Raw genomic sequence first — 22,405 nt, 5'->3', positions numbered from 1 at the left:
ACGGAGGCGTAGGGGAGCCCGGAACCCAGACGGCCATCTTGGATAGGACTCTGAAGCTTTACAGGGAATAGTTCTGAAGGTTCACGCTTAATGGCGGCGCAAGGTACTTCCATCTTGGGAGTGGCGAGTTCTGCAGCCGAAAAAGAAAGTTCCCGAAAAATGCCGGCCAACCCACCGCAGGGGTGGGGGTGAGGACATAGAATTTAGCACGTGACTCCAAAGTACCCTCCGACACCATCCAGCGGCGCTGCTCTGCCCCCTCCCCCGTAAGGATCGCCCCCCCCGCCCCCGCCTGAGCGTCAGCCAATGAGAGCTGTGGTGTGGAACGCGGGCGGCTTCCAAGGGAGCGGGGGAGAGAGGCGGGGGAGGAAATTACCTAGCAACCGGGAGATGCTGCGAGGTCCGGAGGCCAAGCAGTCGGGAAGTGCATTCCCAGAACCGGTACTGACGGATCCCGAACAGAAGCGATTCCCAGTCGCCACTCTAATACCTAGGGGCCCTCGGCTCCGACCCAGTCATGACGTCTCCTCTGTGCTGGGCGGCCTCCGGCAATGCCCAACCTGCTCAGGACCAGGCTTCAGCTTCCTCCAAGGTCAAAGGCAGTCAAGCTCAAGTCAAGCATCGCCCCATCAGAAGCAAAGGCACTGCACAGGCCTGGCCCCCACGCCATTCCAAGGCAGGGCCCTTACAAGGCAGTGGGGGGAAATCCGCAGTGCACATGCAGGTGACTGAGTTACAAAAGAAGATACAACTTTTAGGTAAGATGGCTACAGAGGGCACAGAAGGGTCAGGGGTGAACAGTGTCCATCCAGCCTTCTGACTAGACATGGTGTGACAACAGCATCTCACAGGCATTCATCTAGACAGCCAGTTTCTGGGGGCAAAAACTCATACTTGTTTATGGTTTTTCGCATCTCAAAACTTTTCTTGGACTCAGAACTACTTGGATTTTTTTCATATTTGTGTGTAATTTTTTTTTTTTTCTATCATGAACAGAGGGTGAAAAACATGGACTCTAAAGCCAGATTTTCTGGGTTTAAAGCTGGCTCAGCATTTACTAGTTGACTAGTTGTTTGAACTTGGAGGTCTAAGAGTGAACTAATTGCCCTGTTTCTCAATCTGTAAAATAGGGATAGCAATAGTAGGACGCCACGGATAGTTGCAATGTGTAAAGTACTTAAAACAGTACCTGGCACATAGCAAAACACTATAAAGTATAAACTAGTTTTTCTAAATGGGGGAAGACTATTTTGCCTCTCCAGCATTTTGTAGTGCCTGGAGACATTTTTTGGTTGTCACATTGTTGTTTATGGGAGAGTAGATACTACCAGCATCTAGTTAGTAGAGGCCAAATTTGTTGCTTACCATCTGACAATGCACAGGACAAATCACCACAGAAAATAATTATACCTCCTAAATATCAGTCGTGTTGAGGTTGGGAAATGCTGGTGTAAACCACTATTTTCTTATGATGAGTAGGTAATCTTGCATAGAGGTTGAAGGTATTGGACTTGCAAGTCAGACTGCTTGTGACCTTGAACAGTCTAATAAGATCAAGCCTCAGTCTTCTCATTGTAAAATGAGTATTCTTTGGGTATGAATGTGCACCTATTGGCATATATTATTTGATACCTGGGAAGTTTTAGGTAAGTTTGCAATACATAATAAGCACACAAAGTGAAGCACTGTTCTAATAGTAAGTTGATGATTACAGAAAGGTTTTCCCTTTGAGAAGTAGCCCCTCTGTGATCATGTGCTTGTGTCTGCCTACCTCACATGATCCCAGAGGGTGACCGGAAGGCTTTTTATGAGAATGCCCAATGGAACATCAAGAAGAATCAGGAGACCATCAGCCAACTCCAAGAGGAGATCAGGATGCTGCAAATACAGCTGACAGACCTGCTCCAGGTGAGTGTACATAAGTGTGTGAAAAGTTTCCAGAGGGCCAACGACAGCACCCCCAGAGTCACTCCACTACCTTAGGTGGAGGTGGCTTGGATTAGCAGTGACTGAATTCCTCTCCTTGTAGGGAGATGGGAAAGTGATCCAGGCAGTGATTAAGGAATGGAAGTCAGAGACACCATACCTGAAGAACAGAACCAGCCAGGTTTGTGCCACCCCCATTCCACTGACCCTCTCCCTTCATTTCCAATCTGGATCCCCTTCCCAGTAGACTCCCTGCCTTCCATCTCACCCTCTACAGTACTTTCTCCACACTAGATGCCACTTGTTTTTTCACTTGATTAATCTTTTTTTTAAGATTTATTTGTTTATGCATACAAGAACCAGAGTGCAGGGGTGAGAGGATTCACCAGAGACATGGGGAACAGAACAGGCAGACTGACTGAAATACGCTGCTGAGGGGAGCAGCAGGCGAGTCAGGAGAGGTCTGCTTTGCCATGTGGGTATCTCCCTGGCTGGCTGGGGATCGAACTCATGCTGTAGAGGCTGCAGATAGCTTTATAGCGCTGTGCTTAACCCCTTGTGCCACCAGGGAGGCCCTCGTTTGATTAATCTCTATCATGCACCAACCATGTGCCTGGCATGGTACTAAGTGTTGGTAACTGCAGTGAAAAAATAGCAAACCAAAAAGCTCATATCCTCTTGGGGAAACATAACGAAATCCCTAAACAACAAATATGGAAATAAAGTCGTTCCCATTAATGACAGAGTGACTTACTAGAGCTAGAGTGGGGGCAGTTAAGATAGGAGGCAGGGTTAGCAAAGATCCCTCCGAAGAAGGTAATGTTTGAGTAGAGAATGGGATAGGCAGGAAATGATCTGAGGAATTGTACTCCAGGCAAAGGGAACAATAAGTGCAAAGTCCTGGAGTAGAAACTAGCAATAGAGTATTGGAGACATGGGGGAGATTGTTGGCCAGATGAGAGTAAGTGAGGGGTCTCTGTAGGAAATCAGGCAGGTCACGCAGGTCATGCTGGGGCTTTCTGACCTCAGGGAGTTCACACTAGTGAAGATGAAGAGGGCAGATTTCTTTTTCTTACATTGTTGTTTATTTTTGTACAATAGTTGATGTCTCCACTCATGTGTAGTTCCTGTAAAGCTCCCATCACATCACCCATGAACCATTACCATAGGCCCTTGTGCTCTTCCCTCCCCATTTTGACCCATCTCCCTCCCCCTCCCCTACTCTATTCCTCGGATCTATAGTTTATCTGCAAATTTTGTCTCTCTTTCTTTTGACTGCTTGTTCAGATTCCCTATATTCCCCCTGCAAGTGAAACCATCCAATATTTTATCTTTCTTTTTCGGACTTATTTTTTTTTAATATTTATTTATTTATGCATGGGGGATTATGTGAAAAGATTCACCAGAGACAGAGTGGGGAGCAGAACAGGCAGATCTATTGAAATATACTACTGAGGGGAGCAGCAGACAAGACAGGAGAGGTCTGCTGCGCCATGTGGGTCACCTCCCTCGCTGGGATTGAACTCGTGCTATAGTAGCTGCGGATTGCTTTGTAGTGCTGACGGTTAACTCCTTGCACCACTAGGGAGGCCCCTCCTTCTGACTTATTTTACTGAGCATAATCCCTTCTGATTCCATCCGTGTTGCTGCAAATGCCATGAGTTTATCTTTTTTTTTTTTTTAGAGAGTTGTTTTTTTTTTTTTTTATAGAGGCATGCTTTATTTATTTGTTTGCTGGTTTGTTTGTTTGTTTTGTTTATACATGCACTGGGTACAGTCAGAAGCCTGGGAGGGTGAGAGAATTCACCAGAGCCAGAGCGGGGAGCAGAGCAGGCAGAAGGACCGAAGTACACTGCTGAGGGGAGCAGCGGGCGGCAGGAGAGGTCTGCGCGCCATGTGGGACCCTCCTCCGGTGGCCGGGGAGCAGCCGGGGATCGAACCGGCGCCGCAGAGGCCGCAGGCAGCTTCGCAACCCAGCGCTCAACCGCTGCGCCACCGGGGAGGCCCATGAGTTTATCTTTTTTGATTGCTGAGTAATAGTCCATTGTGTATATATACCACATCTTGATCCAGTCATCTGTTTTTGGGTATTTGGGTTGTTTCCATATCTTAGCTATTGTAAATAATGCTGCAATAAGCATAGGCATGCAAGTTTCCTTTCAAATTAATGTTTTTGTTTCCTTTGGGTAATTCCTAGGAGTGGAACTGCTGGGTCATATGGTAGCTCCATTTTTAGTAGTTTGAGGAACCTCCACACAACTTTCCATAGTGGTTGGACCAGTTTGCGTTCCCACCAGCAGTGTAAAAGGGTTCCAAAGGGCTGATTTTATACTAATAATCAAAGAAGTAGTAAATGGGCTCTAAGGAAACACAAGTGGATCTCAGGAGATCAGTCAGGTGGAAGATGATGTTGGCTGGACTAGGACAAAAATGGTGAAATTAGAAAGAGAGATCTCTGTGGGAGCTTTTGAAATTGAACAAAGTATTGCTGACAAATTGGGACACAGGTGGGAGAGAAAAAGAAAAAGTGAGAGGACATGAAGATTTTCGACTTGAGCATCCAGAGGATGGAGCTAGCATGAGCTGAGATGGGGAAGATGTGAGAAAGGCAAGTTTGCTGGATTTTGGACATGATGACTTTGATGCCTGTGGAGATACCTGGAAGGATATGTATATGCAGTGTATCAAACTTGGGCATTTCTATTGTATAGGCAGCCTTAACAGCATGGAGACTTAGGATCTCCAGGGGTGTGGCCAGGGAGAGAAAAAGCTGAAATAAAGGGGTTGGAAAGAAGAGGAAGTCAGGGAGGTAGCTGGAAAATCAAGTAGTGAGGGTTCTAGGAGCCACCAAAGAAGAGAATCTGCAGGAGAAGGGCCTACCAGGTCAGATGCTGCTAAGAGAAGAGATGAGAGCCAAGATCTGGAAGAAAGAAGGGACAAAGGACTAAATGGGGGTTCAGTCCCTCTGCCCTACTACCCCTTCTCCAGCAAGCCCTGGAGCACCTGGACCACCGGCTGAGTGAGAAGGTGAAGCAACTGAATGCTCTGCGGCACCAAGTGAGCTTGCGGCAGAAGCGCCTGGAGGAACTCCAACTGCAGTACAACCTTCGGGAGCTGGAAATGGCCGAGGCACAAAATGGCAACTCAGAGGTGGCGAAGGTGGGGCCAGTAAGATGGGGGAAGGGTTGATCCTGGGAGAGAAATTGAGAGTGGAGAGAACTCAGCTCAGTTTTACTTCCATCTAGACCATGCGGAACCTGGAAAACCGCCTGGAGAAGGCCCGGATGAAGGCAGAGGAGGCGGAACACATTACCAGTGTGTACCTGCAGCTCAAGGCCTACCTACAGGTAGGCAGGCCTACCCTGGGGGCAGAGAGGCAAGTGAGAGGGGACCTTCCTGGGCAGGAACAGTGGTGACAAGTCTGCCAATCACCTACGCCCAGGAGGAGAGCCTTAACTTAGAGAACAGATTGGACTCCATGGAAGCTGAAGTGGTGAAGACAAAACATGAGCTAGAGGAACTGCATGTGGTGAACCGGGAGGCACTCAACGCCCGGGACATTGCCAAGGTGCGATCCCACCAGAACCTGGGGGTCCTGCCCAGCTACCAGGGTCTCAGTATCTCAGAATCTGAACTGCCACTATACTTGAGCCCCTCCCATCTGTGTTCCAGGCCCCTGTGGCCTGGCCTAGCTGTTCAGAACTGGGCCCACTGTCCCTGCAAAACCGATGGTAGGTTGCCAGCTGGATGCCCTGTCCCCCTGCCTTCCTTTTAGAATCAGCTGCAGTATTTGGAGGAGACTGTGTTCCGAGAGCGAAAGAAGCGTGAGCGCTACATAAGCGAGTGCAAGAAGCGTGAGGAGGAGAGGAAGCTGCAGAATGAACGCATGGAACGTAAGGTGGGAGCATCCAGAGATGTGGGTTCAGATCCCAGTCAGTCCCGGTTATGCCCCTACATTGCCCCTCACCCTTCCTCTCACTCCAGACTTTTCTCCTGACTCCACCCCCACCTCCATTTGCTACTAGGACTCCTCCCACGTCTTTGACCCTACCTTTCTGGCCACCTGACAGTCCCTTTTTGGTTCTGACCTAGCTTTCAGCCCTCCCCTTGCTTACTGGATAGTACCCATCCCAGCCCACATCTCTGGGCACCAGCCCTAAATCTGATACAGACTTTAGCCAGCCCTTCAGCTACAGGCCCCAAGTCTCTGCACTGTCTCTGATGTTGCCCAGAGACCATCAAGTGCTATGCTCTGTTCCCTACTCCTGAGCCCTGCCTGTGATCCCTTACCTGACCTCAAGCCTTTGCCCTGACCCCCCAGCCCTGGCCTGCCTCCTCCCTGACTCCTCTGTGGATATCCCTCCCCCCTAATCTGCCCTAAACTCACCCCCTCTCCTTTATCCCCCCTAACTACCCACCTCAACCTACAAGCAGACCCAGCGGGAGCACTTGCTGCTGCAGTCAGACGATACCATCCAGGACAACCTGCGTGCCAAGGAAGAGGAACTGAGGAAACGCTGGGGCAGGTACCAGATGGAGATGCTCTTTGGCAAGGTGAAGGATGCCACCGGTGTGGCAGAAACTCACGTGAGTGCTGCCCATGGCCCTCCCTCCCCTGAAGCTTTACCTTTCTGCCTGCCGTTCCTCAGCACACAAATCTGTTCTCTTAAAAGACACCAGCTACCACCTCCAGCTACCACCCCCTTTCTCTGATGCCCCTTACAGCAAAACCCACATGAGCTGTCTTGGCTGCCCTTATGTTCTTTTCACTTTTGTGTGGTTGCTAACTTATTTGGCAAGGCAGCTCTGTGGGAACTGGGAATTCTGTGTCTCATCTTATGTCTCCAGCACCTGTGAGTGGCCCAGTGTCACTTTTAGACTAGGGCAAATGGAACCCCTACCCTGGATCCCACACTTTGCAGCATTTTCTTGAAATTTTTTAAGACCCTTACATTCTCCTCTAGCCAACAGTGATCCCACTGAACCCAATTAAGTTTCTCCCCCTTGGGACTCTCCATCCTGCTACTGTTCTCATAGGGTGACTCCAGGAGTTCCACCACTCTCACCTATGGGTTCATCCGGGGCATTGTGCCAGGCACCTTTTCGGAAATCAGCCTAGTGGGCAGATTGCTCCAGCTGCCCACTTTATTTCCTTAAAAGATTGGGCAAGATTGACCACCAGAATGTTGCTGGCATGTTGATTTTGCTCACACACTGATTTGGGCTGAGTCAAATTCTTTATATAGAGAAAGGACCCTGCAAAAATTATTTGTATGAAACTTCACACTCTCGAAGCATCCCTGAGTCCAACTGAGTGAGTCTGGGGGATTCAGTTGTGCAGAAGCCACCTGCTTCACTCACTTGTCCTGTGGGGATGGGGGAGGAAGGAGGAAGCATCCAGTGGGAAGGAAAGGTACATCGGTGCCTCCCCATGCCCTTGTTCTGACTGGGGCTGGGTGGCCCACAGGCGGTGGTGCGCAGGTTCCTGGCCCAGGGCGACACTTTCTCTCAGTTGGAGATGCTCAAGAGCGAAAATGAACAGACACTACTGACGCTGAAACAAGAAAAGAAACAACTGCAGCGGGAGCTGGAAGACCTCAAGTACTCGGGAGAGACCATGCTGGTGAGGTGAGTTTCTGGTGACTGAGGGAGAAAGTGGGGGCTTCTGGCTCTGTATCACTCTAATGACTGCTTCTGCTTCCCTGCTCCCTTCAGCGAGCAGAAGCTGAACACCCAGCTGCAGGAGCGAGTCAAAGTGGAGGAGCAGCGACGTGCTGAGGCACAGGATCAGCTGGAGCGCTCCATGCGGGCGTTGCAGGTGGCCAAGGAGGGCCTGGAGCACCTAGCAGGCAAGCTGAACAACATCACAGTGGTAGGTCCAGCTCCCACCCCCACCCTCAGCCCCTCAAGCCCACATGGAGAAAACCCCAACTGGAACCTCCCAGAGCCTAAAAAGTCAAAGCCACACACTCAAGGGAACCTACCTGAAAACTAGTCCGGGATATCAGAGATCCACCTGGAGAGATCCACAGGAGGAACCTCGCCCCATTCCTTAGAATTCCCACCCCAGTCCCTGGAAAAACCTACTTATTTAAGAGGCCCAGAACTTCAGAGACCCTTGTCCCCCCAGTACCATCCCACCTTGCTCCCCTCCCCCAAGAAATCGCAGAGACCCCCCTCCAATCCTGGAAGCTCCACCCTGCCCACAGCAGATTCCCATCTCTTCAGAAGGTGATCCCCCAAGTGGCCTTTCTCAAGTTGTTGCTGACCTCATTACTAAGAGATCTCCTCCCCCAACCTGCATACCCCATCCTTGTGTTTCTGGAGTTCAGAGGCTCTGCCCTCACAGGCTTGGCCCTTGACTGCAGAGGACCTACACCACTGCACCACCGCTGTTGGTGACCCCTCACCTCAAAGGCCACACCTCTGAAATGAAGAGCCCCACCCCTGGGGTAGAACCTGGCCACCCTGCACCCCAACCCTTGCCCCTCCTGTCTGACCCAGCTCTGCTTTGGGGCACAGGAGGGCGGCCGCCTCTCGGAAAAGGATCTGGATCCCAACTCAGGTGACTATCTGCCCAATCTGCTGGGATTCGTGGAGGAAAAGCTGCTGAAGCTGCAGGCACAACTCTATGGCCATGACGTGAAGGAGATGCTGCACCACCTCTCCGACCGTGAGGTGCCCTTACAGTCCAAATGTGGGGCTGAGGGTTTAGGGGCTGGGGTGAAAAACCAGGGAGGAGGGGAGACAACCCTCTGAGGACCAGGGAGGAGGCTGTTGGGCTAGGAATGGGCTTTAGGGACAATGGGTGAGGTTTGAAGAGCCAAGAGTGAATCAGGAGAGCCGCAGGAAGGTCTGAGAGAGGGCAGAATTAAGGGGATCCAGAGCTCTGGCCACCACAGGCAAAAGGGTGGGGCCTAGAGATCAGGGGCAGGTCTGGGGACAAACAGGGGGACACTGCCTGGGGGACAGTGCCTGCTGAGAACACACTACACTGCTGGATCGGAGAAAATAGGAGTGGACAGTGGTCCTGTATGGAATCGGTATATTTCTATATGGGATGGGGAGGATGTAGAACCAGACTTCCTTGCAGCCACTTCCCCACACACACACTAACCCCTCCCTCCCCCAAACAGTTCTACACCAGCCTAGAGGGAAGGCTGCCCTTGTACAACACCCGCATCGCCTTGCCCCTTGCCACTACTACCAAGGACAAGTTCTTCGGTAAGGACAGGAAAAGGGGGCGGGATTGGGGCCCTAAGTGCAGCTGCCAGAGGTGGCAGAGCCAAGGTGGGGGTGGGGTGATGAAGGCTGGCACGGGAAACCTGAGCCAGGGAGGGGACCTACTTCACTTTCTTCACTTTCTTCACTTCTGCAGACGAGGAGGAGAGTGAGGACGAAGACAACGATGTGGTGACCCGGGCTGCTCTCAAGATCCGTTCTCAGAAGTTGATAGAATCCCGCAGCAGGAAGCGCAGTCGCTCCCGGAGATCCTAGACTAGCCCTGGCAACCACCTGGCGCTTGCAGGACCCTGTCGAGCACTCCACCCCTCTGGGCCCAATTTTGGGCCCATGGGCCCCCTTGAAGGGCTGAACGGGGCCCAGAGAAGAGAGAGCCGCGGGCTACGCCTGGAGTAGAGAAGGGGCCGGGCGGCAGACCTTCCCACAGTAAATCTGCTGTCTGCGCTGGCCTCAGAACCGGGCAATAAAGGTCAACAATCAGCCCCTTGGGTATTTGTCTCTCCTTGACCCTGTACCGCCCAAAGGACAGCTCCCCTTAAAACCCGGGAACGCAGACAGCCCCAGTCTCCGAGGGAGTGACTCCCATCAGCTGGGGACACGGACTGTGGTCCCTCTCACTCCTCCAGAGAAGTGGGAGAGACCAGCAGCCCCGCCTGAGGACAGGGACTCTGCATGACAACACAGACCGGACCCCACTTAGCTATAGGCTCTAGCTCCTCCACACACAAGAAGAGCCCTCCCTTGGGAAACATGTTCTCCCGGGCACAGACTGAGACACCTGTCAGGAGAGCCTGTCTTCCTGGGCAGGGGCTGGGCGCGGGGGTCTGGCTGGGGGCAGCCAAGAGCGGTGGGTTCGGCCCACCTCGTCCCGCCGGGCTCCGCCCCCGCGTGGCCCTTCCGCCCCGCCCCGCCCCGCCGGCCCCTGCACTCGCCTGCTGCCCGCTGCCCGCAGGCCCTTCCGCCTCACTCGGCCTAGCCGTGGAGCGGGACGAGCGTGGGCCATGGAGCGGACAGCGGGCAAGGAGCTCGCCCTGGTAAGGGGGCCTGGCGATCCGTGGGTCTAGAAACTGTAGGTCCTGGGCTTTTGAGCCATATGCACGGGCAAATCGGACCCTTCTAACCAGAACGGGATTCCTTACCTCGAGCCTCCCAGTGAAGCGGCTCATATATCCTCGAGACAGGGGCTTGTCTCCGAGCCAGAAGGGCCAGTGATAGACTCCGTGAATCTGGACCCTGAGATGTCCCCAAATGCCACACCATCCCGCGACGTGGGAGGAGGGTACCCACGCGCCGTAGGGATCTTCTTAGGCCGGGACCCTACCCCGAGTTTCGCCGACTCCCACAAGGGAGGGGCTTGGAACTGCAGGACCCAGCCTGCGTCCGCTAGCGAGGGAGCAGCCGCGGTCTGGGGACCCGTCTCCCCTGCGCGCCCTGAGCCCGCCTCCGTGTCCAGGCGCCGCTTCAGGAATGGGGCGAGGAGACCGAGGACGGCGCGGTGTACAGTGTCTCCCTGCGGCGGCAGCGCAGCCAGCGCTTGAGCCCGGGGAAAGGGTCTGGGGGCCGCCAGGTGAGGAACGAGTCGGAAGACCCGGGCGGGAGCGACCAAGTGGAGGCGGGGGCTGAGTGGAGGGGCCTAGAGGTGGAGGAGGAGGACGGAGCTGGGGAGGGGGGAGTTCGAGCCCGAGGGCGGGACTTAGAGACAGCCTGGCCTGGGGGCGGCTGGGGGAGGGGGCTAGATTCAGAGGCGGGGGCGGGAGCAGAACCTGGAGATCGAACTGGACGATTGAGTCTAGGTAAGTCTGGTTTAGAGAGTAGGGTGGGGCGGGGAGCAGAAATCTGGAACGGCCTTAAAGGCGCTACTAGAGAGCCGAGAGCAGCCTTGGGTGGCCAGGTGAGTGGGGGCTGAGGTCAGGGCCTGGGAGTCTGAGCGCGGCTAGGTTGGTTATGGGAAGTCGTTTGTACATGGGTTGAAATAATGAATCCAGGGTGCCGTTCCCAGAGGAATAGATAAGATCGGATGCAAGGGAGGTGCTAGCGGTAGACTTGATTGGAAAAGGGTTGCTGGGGATGGGGCCCACGCCTCAGTGCCTCACTGCCGCCCCTGCCCACAGGTCCACAACCCCGCTGCCGACGCTTTCCTCTACTACCGCACCAGCAAGGTTCGGGCACTCAGGGCGGCACCGCTGGAGCGGCTGGTGCGGGAGTTGGTGTTTGGAGACAGGGAGCAGGACCCAAGCTTCGTGCCTGCCTTCCTGGCCACCCACCGGGCCTTTGCGCCCACCGCCCGAGTACTGGGCCTTCTCCTACCACCACCGCCCCCTCCCCTACCGCAGGGGTCAGTACCAAGGGGAAACCTCCACGTTGCTAACCCCCATACAGGGCACTTACTCCATTGCCTCAGGTTTGGAACCAGGAAAAAACCCAACCCCAGAGCCCTTCTCCTAAGCTCCCTTCCAGTCCCCCTTCGTCACCTGACTGGAGGTGGGGGCTGTTTCCAGGGTAGAGATCAAGAAGACAGAGGGAAGAGATCTAAGCTTCAACAAGAACCTGAGGTTGGTCGCCCATCTAACTGGCCTGTGGGTAGGAGAGTGGTGGGAGGCCTAGAGGTCAAAGGGCATGTTGGAGGCGCAGGGGCTCCAGCATGCAGAAGTCCAGGCTGGTCTCCGAGGGTCCCTCTCTCCGCCAGGGCTGTGGTGTCCGTGCTGGGCTGCTGGCTCCGGGACCACCCTCAGGACTTCTGGGACCCTCCCGCCCACCCGGACCTCGGGAGCGTCCGCACCTTTCTAGGCTGGGCAGCCCCGGCGGGGGTTGAGGCCAGAGAGGCAGAAAAGCTGCTGGGAGATTTCTTGGAGGAAGCTGAGCAAAGGCAGGAAGAAGAGCAGCCCCAGGTCTGGGCAGGTGAGGAGTTCGGGGCTCTGACAGTGCTCCCGTTGGGCCTTTCCTGCACGCTCTATCTCCCGGAAGCCGCCTGCCCTCATGGACCGCCGTGTGCAGTGTTGGCAACCCTGTCTGAACCTCAGTGCAGTGTTCTTGCGCAGTGTTCTTAACCACCTGACACTCAGTTTCCTCGCCTGTTCAATGAGAGCTAACTTCTTGTCTTACATATTCGTGTTTGTCTAGCACCTCTGCCCTCCCCCCATTCCTAACTACGGGTGCTCCACCCGTGGGAGAGGAGGCATGGGTGAGGAGGCCGTGTGTTTCTAGCTGCTTGCTCTAGGAGCCACAGAGACCTGGGTTCAAGCCCCAGTTTTACCATTTGCTGACAGTGTGACCTTAGATAAGTCACTTCACCTCTCTGAACTTTGTGAAATGGGGCGATAACAGTAATTTCCTTATTGGAAATTCATTCATTCAGCACATATAGAACCACTAGCTCTGGGCATATAGCAATGGATAGGAGCTTTTTAATTCAGAAAATGAGTCATTTGTCCTGAGGACTGCCTCACATTCCTCTCCATTTACCTATTTGCTTTTCTGGAGTGATTTTCTCAAGTCTTCTATTCCCCATATTTGCTGTAAGATCTAAAGGTTTGATTAGAATTTTTCCCTGATGCCCACTTTTATTTTTTCTTAATTTTTAAAAAAGATTTATTTATTTTTATACAAGAGCTGGGGTACAGGCCAGAGGCACAGGAGGGTGAAAGGATTCACCAGAGACAGAGAGGGGAGCAAACAGGCAGATGGACTGAAAACACTGCTGAGGGGAGCAGTGGGCAAGACAAGAGAGGTCTGCCGCACCATGTGGGAATCTCCCTGGCCAGCCGGGAATCGAACCCACGCTGCAGAGGCTGCAGACAGCTTCACAGCACTGTGCTCAACCCACTGTGCCAAAGGGGAGGCCCTGATGCCCACTTTTAAAAACTAACATTTTGCAATGCCATTGATCCTAATTTGAAGTGAAAGACAGAGAATGAAACAGTGTTACAAAGATAATTTTTAAATAATATGATGTTGTAACTATAATACTAAGGAGAAATAAAATGAAAGCAACTTACACAAAAATAAACTATGTTTGTTGATGTGTCAGTATTTCTCATGACTCACTAGGAGACATGACCGAGTTGTCCAGTGTCTTTGCCTGTGATAGCATTGTGGTGAATGTAACAACTACAAACACCAACTAGTGGGGGTAAGGGCACTGGTGTAGTAGCCTAGAGTGATATTTTCCAAAATGGTGAACCAACTTGCAATTTCCAAACAAAACAACATCCAGATATTCATGGTCCTTGCATCCCTGGAGCCAAGTTAATAGTGTTTTTGAGCAAGACAGTTGGGTTCTCTGTGCATATTATTATAAACAGGTTTTTCAAGAAACAGATATCTTTCTTTTTTCATTCTGATTTGTTTATTCATACAAGTAATCATTCATTCATTAAACTTTAACAAGTACCTACTTAGCATCTGTTAAAATGGGGATGCAAAAAAGGTAAAAGTTGTGTTATAACACTGTTTTAAATTTATTGTATTTAGAAGGAATATTCAGAATAAGAAAGACCTGCATTGTCTCAGAGCATTAAAGTCTTTCATGTTAGTTTAGAGCCTCAATTCTTTTTTTTTTAATTTTTTTTATATTTCCCTTACAATTACAACCCCCTTATTTTGACCCCAAGCCCTCCTTTCCCTGCCCCTCACCCCCCATAGAGTGTTTGAGACTGAGGGACACAATTCTCCACTGCCCATGTCTAATCCTCCTGTGGCAAGAGTCCAATTTCCAAAATGTCCCCTTAAGGTGCCACCATTGAAACCCACAATAGTAAATATCATATTTATGGGAGAGCTTTATGGCGTCTAGTGTGCATAATCATGTTTGATTTTTTTAAAACTCCAGATGAAGAAATCAAGGCATGCAGAGAATAAAGGCTAGCTTTAATTCACACAGCTTTCTCTTAACCACAAAGTGATATAATTTCTCATTAAAATAAAATGACAGATGGGTCATGTCCTAACAGATTGAAAGTCATAAAGTTCTATTTTCTGCTCCGATCTTTGAGTTTCTGGCTTTGAATCCCTGCCGTGCCTCAGTTTCCCCACCTTGAGAAGGTGAATAATAGTACTTTCCTCACCGGGTTAGTGTGCTAAATTATTGAGTTAATCTACCTAGGTGCTCAATGAAAGTTATTGTTGCTTTTTAGTCCTTAAAAATATCCAGGGAGCTCCCCATTTTAAAGATGAGTGGTAAGTGAGGCTCAGAGACACCAAGACACTTGCCCAAGGTCATACAACTAGTCCTAGATTCAAACTTGAGTATTTTTAACCCCATGTAATGCTCTCTCAGGACTTATGGGAGCTGCCCAGATCCCTGGTTCAGACCCTCCAGAAAATTGCCTGGAAGAGGTGCAGGAAGGTCTGGAGCTCCTAGATTTCAGCCTGGATGAAGTGGCTGAGCAACTGACCCTGACGGATGTGGTGAGAACCCAGGCAGGCTGATGGGGGGAGGGAGGTTCCCGGTTTCACTACAGTTCCTACCACCATACTCCTTTCATCCAGGAGCTCTTTTCCAGAGTGCGACCCTGCGAGTGCCTGGGCTCCGTGTGGTCACAGCGGGACCGGCCGGGAGCCTTAGGCACCGCCCCTTCTGTGCGTGCCACAGTGACCCAATTCAACATGGTCACAGGCTGTGTACTCGGTTCGGTGCTTGGGGAGCCCGGCCTGGCCACCCCGCAGAGGGCGCAGCGGATAGAGAAGTGGATCCGCATTGCCCAGGTGCATGGTGGGGACCCTAGTGGAGAGAGAATTGAGCAGGGAGAGGGCTGGGATTCCGAAGAAAGTCATGGGGAGGGCAGAAGCAGAGGAAAGTGGTCTGGGAATGAGCCTAAGGCTGGGGCTGAGATGTGCCAAAGGCAAGGTCTAGTAGGTTCCTGGACCGGCCTGGGGCCTGGAACTGCTGAGGGGGTGCTGAAAAGGGGGTGGTGGGAGGAGTCAGGATTGAAGGAAGAGCCAAAAGCCAGAGAAAGGGGCTGGATTCCGGAAGGAGACTAAGTACGGGCTTGCAGGAGCCACAGAACTGAGAGGAGTAGAAAGATGTGGGAGCTGTGGAGAAGAACGGGTCAGTGTAAAGGGGGAGGGGAAGAGGATGAAGGTTGTCACCTGGCTGAGATTTGAGTTCCAGATGGAGGGATCTGCGTCGAGGAGAGATGTTGTGGGCACGTCTAAGACCTGGAAAAAATAAGGAATGGGGAGGGGCCAGAAGGCAAAGTCAGAGGTGGGGGGGGGGTGGAGGCAGTTGGGGGAGGGGCTGGGACTAGACGGGGAGGCGTGGGTTGGGCTCGTGGAGGAGGAGGCTGAGTGTAGGAGGAGGCTGGTAGTCTGTCATATGTGGGGAACACAGGGGTCGGAAATCACGGGATCTAAGGCGGATCATACCCTGGGGTCTGATCATCACCCCCATCTCTCCCCAGCGCTGCCGGGAACTCCGGAACTTCTCTTCCCTGAGGGCCATCCTGTCCGCCCTGCAGTCTAACCCCTTATACCGGCTCAAGCACTGCTGGGGGGCTGTGAGTCGGTGAGCCTGGCATGGTGTGGGAGCCTGCTGCGCGGGACCCCGCCCCATCCCATCCCCACTTCTGACTATCCCAGTCATCAGCTCTGATCCCTCTCCTGTCCCCACCCCCCTTACCGCCCCCAGGGAACCGTTATCCATTTTCAGGAAACTCTCGCAGATTTTTTCCGATGAAAACAACCATCTTAGCAGCAGAGAGATTCTCTTCCAGGTATAGATGGGTGCGGGTCCTGTGGATTTCAGTCTAAGGAAGGGGACTTGGAGCCAGGCAGGGCATAGTTTTTCATTGTCACAACATTCACTGTCCTTTCACTACACTCCAAGAATGATCTCCCCCTTGTTTGTGGGTGGTTTCACCTTTTTTCCTGCCTCTGTTGCTATAGCTGGGTGACCGTTTTATTTATTCCTTCAACAAATACCAGAAGTTACAAGGGAAAGTGTCCTTAAGGCCAGAGTCATAACAAAGGAGGGGGGGCGGAATTTGTGCTAGGGACTTGACTTTGATAAACAAAACTAAAATATGTGTACCAACAGGTCTGACTAATTGCAGGCAAGATTTAGGGGTGGACAATATAGATGATTAAGTGCCAGTTCTTATGGTAAGTTCAGATTAGATGGAGCCTTAAGCCTGTTCCTTCCATCTGGAACATTGTTCTCATTGACATCCTGCAGGTCTGTGCCCAAATGTTACTCCCTGAGCGCCTCAGCATTTCTGCCTCCCCCTCTTATCTCTGCCTGTCCTTACATTACATCTTGAACTTGGTTTTGTCATCATCTTTGCTAATGTCTGCTCCAGGAGACCAGGATTTTGGTATTTTGTTCTCTGCTGCCTCCCCTGCATTCAAAACAGTGCCTGACCCCAAAGTAGGTGCTCAATAAATATCTATGAGTGAACCAATGTCTCAAGTAAGGATAAAAGTTCAAGGCACATGGAAATCTGCATAAGCACCTATATGTGCTAAGCAACATTTTCCTGCCCTGGAGAAACTCAGGCCCCAACTGGGAGATACACAGTGTAATCATAACTGCCTCGGCAAATATGTAATTAATTACCAGGCAGAGCAATTCTGCGAAGACACTATTCATGATACCAGGCTGGGGACAGGTGTTCTCACCTGTGTAAAACTGGCCTTGGAGACCATGGGCCCCACAAACCCCACTTCCCATCATCTCCAGTAGGGCCTGCTCCCAGTTATTTATCTGCTTCCTCCCTGTCCCACTATTCAACTTCCCTTGCCTTTGGCTTTTACATCTGGCTTGTGATTGTTGAATGCCATTTGGGTAGATACGGTGGTTTGGGGGCATTCTCCTTGAGAGGGTCAAGGAGACCCCAGGACTGCTCAGTTCTTCTCTGCTCCCTAGGAGGAGGCCACTGAGGGACCCCAAGAAGAGGACAGGCACCCAGGAAGCTTGCCTTCTGTGAGTAATATGTTTTGGGATGGGGAACAAAATGGAGTCCTCAGAGAGGAGGGTGGATCATGACAGGATTGGTGATGGCTAAGAGTGACTATAACTCTGGGGGGCTGCAGAAACTGCCACCAGGCCCCGTGCCCTACCTTGGCACCTTTCTCACGGACCTGATTATGTTGGACACAGCACTGCCGGATATGTTGGAGGTCTGACCCCTGACCCTTGACCCCTGGTCCTAATACCACTGGCCCTCAGCGCAGAGGGCCTTCCTGATCCTTGGCCCTGCCTACATTCTTGACCCCAACTCCTTAGCTCAGTGGGGTTCCTACATCCCAGCCTCTGACCTTGACCCTTGATCCTTGACCCTGGAGGCTCCAGTTCTAACAAAGCTTGCCCCTAGGGGGATCTCATCAACTTTGAGAAGAGGAGGAAGGTGAGAGGGCACTGGGGTGGGCTTGGAGGAGTTGGGGGGTAGCACAGAAGCTGGAATGAGACTCAGAGCCTGTCCAATTAGGAGTGGGAGATCCTGGCCCACATCCAGCAGCTACAGAAGCGCTGTCAGAGCTACTGCCTGAGCCCCTGCCCACCCATCCTGGCTGCACTGCGTGCCCAGCGTCAACTAAGTGAGGAGCAAAGGTGACCACCCAGTGGCCTGGTCCACACCAGCCCTACACCAGCCCCATCCCAGCTAACTCTGGTTACACGGTGGATATACTTACCCCGTGCATGCTCCAGCTCCTCCTAAAACCCCCTCTTGAGCACTCACCCTCAACCTGTGACTTTGCCTTATCTCCAGTCCAATCAAGGACTCTAATCACAAACTTTCACTCCGCCTGACTTCGTGACTTCAACCCTTACTTTGTAGCTTGCCATTCAACTCACCATCCATGTTTTCTTCCTCACCTTCTTACCCTATCTGACTCCCTTAGAAATCCTTTATCTGACTCTCTGAACCCAGCCATTGACCCCCACTTCGAACAACTGACTCCAACTTTGACATATATTTGACTATTCAACTATTCCAATGGTTTCCTTTCATCCAATTGAATCCATTACCCTTACCATTGACTCCTATGATTTCCTGACCCTAAATTCTGTCCTTGACCTAATTTGACCCCTCAGCTCATCCTGTGAATCTCTATGTGACCCACCAGCCATCTCACCCACAAAAAGACCCTGCTGCTGAAATGATCCACTTATACCCAGACCCCGACTCAGTGCCTAATCCCTGGCTTCTCCCCAAAATCCAGCTCCCAAGTGATTCTCTCATGTCTTCACCCCTACTGCTTCCTGCCCCAAACCCACTTCTGCTCTGTGTCTTGACCCCTCAGCTACCGAGTCTCTCGTGTCATTGAGCCTCCAGCTGCCTCTTGCCCCAGCTCCCCACATGTCCAGCGACGTATCAGCCTTACCAAGCGCCTCAGTGCGTGAGTCTCAGGGGTGGGGCAGGGTGTGATATGGTTATAAATAGGGGCTGTTCCTGGAAGTGAGTCAGACCTCAGTCTCATCACCTGTTCCTATCTTCAGAAAACTGTCCCGAGAACGAGGCTCATCCCCTTGTGGGAGTGCCGGGGACCCCTCATCTCCCACCTCCAGGTGAGCATTCCACTTGTTAAAGGGACTGAAGATGGTAGGGGCAGAGATTGGAGCAGCCACCCCACCTCTGGCTCTGTGTCTCTGCCAGTCTGTCCCCAGGCTCTCCCCCATCTAGTCCTAGAATGAGGGACCCTCCTGGCAGTCCCCCGGCCTCTCCAGGACTCCAGCACCCCAACACCAAGGTACCAGAAATGTGCATGTGTGTGTTTGTGTGTGTGTGTGTGTGCATACACACAGGATTTCGGGTCCCGGTGCATACATGGGAAGATGTGCATGTGGTTGACTCAACCCTTTGGGTGTCTTTGAGGGATTTGAGGGATTGTCCATCAATTTTGCTCAGATCTGGACTGATCCTTTTACTCGAGGGCACTCCAGGATATGATCACACATTCTTGTAAGGATGCAAATGTCCCCAGGAATGACATCTCTAAAGGGGAAGTGTGGGCATCCACCATGTCCAAGACAATGTGCAGGGCTGCTCATGGCGTGGGCTTGCGTGTGCACAACCACTGTGAGCATTTGTGTGTCCTCGATGCTCTTTATATACACACGATTTCTTATGTGTGAACATGTTTCTTAGTCATGTGTGTGTTTGTGTAAGTAACAGGGAATGAAGGTCTGTATGTGATGGGATTGCATAGCTGTGGGTTGCTGCGTGTACCCTAATTGCATGTTCCCAGGCTCCAGGTGTGTAGGAGGACTTGTTGAATAAATCAGGGAGGGACCCCACTCTGACCTCTTCCACTGCTCAGCCCATGCCCTTTGCTGCCTATAGTTACTCCTAAACTCAGACCTGCCAGGTCCCCAACCCCTGACCTCACCCCTACGTGGCTTTCAACTCCACTCCCTGCACTGCAGGACTCAGAGGCCCGAGTCATCCGAGTCAGCATCGACAATGACCATGGGAACCTGTATCGGAGCATCTTGGTGAGCACTGAGACAGACCTACTAAGGGCAGGCCTACCCTGGGAGCTTGGGCCAGCATACTTCACCTTACATCCTCTCTTCCCAGCTCACTAGCCAGGACAAGGCCCCCAGTGTGATACAACGAGCCTTACAAAAGCACAATGTAGCCCAGCCCTGGGCCCGAGACTACCAGCTATTTCAACTCCTTCCTGGGGACAAGGGTGAGATGGGATAGCTGGGAGGGCAACAGATTCAGTAGGGTCAAGGATGGCCCTAACAGGGTCATGAGATAGTTCTAGCATGGAGTAGGGATAATGTAAAGCAGAGTAGGGATAAGAGGCAATAAAATATCTGCGTCTTAGTTATATGTGGTCATGAAGTTGTCCTGGCTCAGTGTGAGGGAAGAGGACACTGAAAGCATCTTCCTAGGATTTATAGGGAAGTGAGATTGGCCAGAGTCAAACGGGAGAGGATGTGTAGGAGGCTCTCTATGGATTTCAATTTATGAGATCATGAGGTTGTTTAAGCTGAATTTTGTAGAGCAGGAATCTTAGGAGGGCCTGGGCTTGGATTTAAGGGGAAATGAGGGACACTCAAGTTATCAAACTTGACATGGGAGAGAGCTATATGGTATTAAAACTCAGGGTAGGGGGAACATGAGATTATTCAGCAAGGAAGTAGTAGGAGATTGTACAGTTTTTGAGAAGGAGATATAAGAGGATATGCTAGAAAATCAGCTAGACACTAGGAAGAAATACTTGAGGTTTTCATGTGTCATATATGAGAGCTGAGGTTGTGCAGGCTCAAAGTGGGAAGTCAAAAGTTCTCCAAGTGACCAGTGACCAGAAATTGCTCATGGTGAGAAACACGGGAACTTGGCTGGAAAGTGGGGTGGGCAGGAAGTTGTTTGGGATGAGTGACCTGAGTTTGTACAAGTTTATAGTGTATGTTGTTATCTAAACTTGGAGCGGGGGGGAATAAGAGGAGGTTGCCCAGTCTCATGGGAAGGGGAAGCATGAGGTTATGCAAACTTTGAATGGGAAGTCATGCAGATTCCCCAATGACAGGAGAATGAAGTTGGCTCAACAATAACTGAAGGGACCCAGGGTGAACGGCAGAAAGTTACCTAGGTCCTTTGTGGGAGAAATATGAGATTGTGTTGGACTTTCACTGTTGTCTTTACCCCTGACCAGAGCTCCTGATTCCTGACAATGCCAATGTCTTCTATGCAATGAGTCCAGCTGCTCCTGGAGACTTCATGCTGCGGCAGAAGGAGGGAGCTAGGCACACTACCTCGATCTCCCCAACCTGAGAGAGTCCTCGCCTCCCTCCAGGACACAGTTGGGAAGTTTGAGACCTGGCTTCTGTCAATCTTGGGGCAGGGAGGAGACTTCTCTCCACTAAGCTCTCATTTCCTGATAGAGACCACTGTGATTTGTACCCTGTGGCCCTCCCCCAACTTTATCCCATTGGATCCCATCCTTCTGACCTTGGGACCAGATGCCTATTCCAAAGACACAGTGGCAATGGAGAGTTTCATCCCATAAACAGTGAATGGGGTTGGACACTGGGAGATCAGACCCTTTCCCAGAGAAATCTTGTAACTCTTAAAGATACATCAGAACTGACAGAAGTAGAAAATAGTGACAAAAGTTAAGAAATTGTAATTAATCTTGTCTGTTCTGTGCCTGTACCCCACGTTCATTCCCTATGAAGATAAAGCCATTTAAAAAAAAATAAGAACCTCAGAAATGAGTTGGGGAAAAAGGAAAGAAAAGAAACACCAAAAAGAATTTAAATAGGGGCCTCCCTGGTGGCGCAAGGGGTTAAGACACAACTTATGGAGCTATCCGTAGCTACTGCAGCACAAGTTTGATCCCTGGCCAGGGAACTACCCACATGACGCAGCAGACCTCTCCTGACTCGCCCACTGCTCCCCTCAGCAGTGTACTTCAGTCAATCTGCCTGTTCTGTTCCCTACTCTGTCCCTGGTGAATCCTCTCACCCTCCACACCTCTAGCCTGTACCCCAGTTCTTATATGCATAAATAAATCTTTAAAAAAAAAGAATTTAAATAAACCCCCCAAACTGAAAAAAGAATAAACAGAAAAGCCAAACAAAACAAAAGGAAAAAAAGGTTTTTTTTTTAATTTAATTTAATTTTTAAAAAAGATTTATTTATTTATACAAGCACTGAGTACAGTCAGAAGCGCGGGAGGGTGAGAGAATTCACCAGAGCCAGAGCGGGCAACAGAACAGGCAGACTGACGAAATACACTGCTGAGGGGAGCAGCAGGTGTGGCAGGAGAGGTCTGCGCGCCATGTGGGACCCTCGCCAGTGGCCGGGGATCGAACCGGCGCAGCAGCGGGCAGCTTTGCAGCCCAGCGCTCAACCACTGTGCCACCAGGGGAGGCACTGTTTTTTTTTTTTAATTTTAAAAGGGGTTAGGGGAGGCATGGCTGGATGCTGGGGGCAGATCGCTGTTACACACAGAAGGTACAGAACTCCATCCCCCAACATTATTGGGGTGATATGCTTTTTTTCTGACATGTATATGGACGAGTGAAGAAGTTTCATCAAATCAGAGACAAATAATATCATTACCCATGGGTCAATAAGGCTTTGAGGATGAAAGGAGAGGGGTGGGCTGTCTCAGAGCATGAGAGTAGGATAAAACAGAGAAGGGAGAAAGGAAGTGGGCTCCAGAGCCAGCCACAGCCCAGTCATAGCAACAGCAACAAAGTATGCCCCAATGACAATGCAAACCAAAGAGGAAAAATCTCAAAAATGGTTGAAAGACTATTAAAATTATTTTCTCTCAGCCT

General features: G+C 51.4%; 2 protein-coding genes across 3 annotated transcripts; both read left to right on the top strand.

The window, feature by feature from the left end:
* Window positions 1-517: 517 nt before the first annotated feature.
* Window positions 518-9,597, top strand: ODAD3 (outer dynein arm docking complex subunit 3; the record flags this gene model as incomplete). Of its 2 annotated transcripts, XM_084248860.1 has the most annotated exons (13): window positions 518-758; window positions 1,787-1,908; window positions 2,030-2,104; window positions 4,915-5,085; window positions 5,172-5,273; window positions 5,369-5,494; window positions 5,702-5,824; window positions 6,361-6,513; window positions 7,394-7,554; window positions 7,642-7,798; window positions 8,449-8,604; window positions 9,063-9,150; window positions 9,305-9,597. In XM_084248860.1, the coding sequence occupies 13 exons, from the start codon at window positions 518-520 to the stop codon at window positions 9,421-9,423; spliced, it is 1,794 nt and encodes a 597-aa protein (XP_084104986.1). In that variant the 3' UTR covers window positions 9,424-9,597. The 2 variants fall into 2 exon arrangements, with proteins under 2 accessions (XP_084104986.1, XP_084104987.1); XM_084248861.1 differs by lacking the exons at window positions 2,030-2,104; window positions 5,172-5,273 and having other exon boundaries at window positions 1,787-1,905.
* A 572-nt stretch (window positions 9,598-10,169) lies between these two features.
* On the top strand, window positions 10,170-20,891 carry RGL3 (ral guanine nucleotide dissociation stimulator like 3; the record flags this gene model as incomplete). The annotated part of the gene is given in 21 exon segments (XM_084249971.1): window positions 10,170-10,202; window positions 10,622-10,735; window positions 11,280-11,507; window positions 11,667-11,674; window positions 11,676-11,720; window positions 11,855-12,066; window positions 14,444-14,574; window positions 14,656-14,871; window positions 15,567-15,670; window positions 15,794-15,878; window positions 17,030-17,086; window positions 17,197-17,283; window positions 17,478-17,510; window positions 17,592-17,713; window positions 18,409-18,504; window positions 18,605-18,673; window positions 18,762-18,855; window positions 19,449-19,488; window positions 19,491-19,600; window positions 19,686-19,800; window positions 20,773-20,891. Coding segments are annotated over 21 exon segments (2,118 nt in total).
* Window positions 20,892-22,405: the final 1,514 nt, after the last annotated feature.

This window comes from Talpa europaea, assembly GCF_964194135.1.
Source record: "Talpa europaea genome assembly, chromosome: 12".
NCBI classification, from domain to species: domain Eukaryota; kingdom Metazoa; phylum Chordata; class Mammalia; order Eulipotyphla; family Talpidae; genus Talpa; species Talpa europaea.
This window is presented reverse-complemented; position numbering and strand designations above follow the sequence as displayed.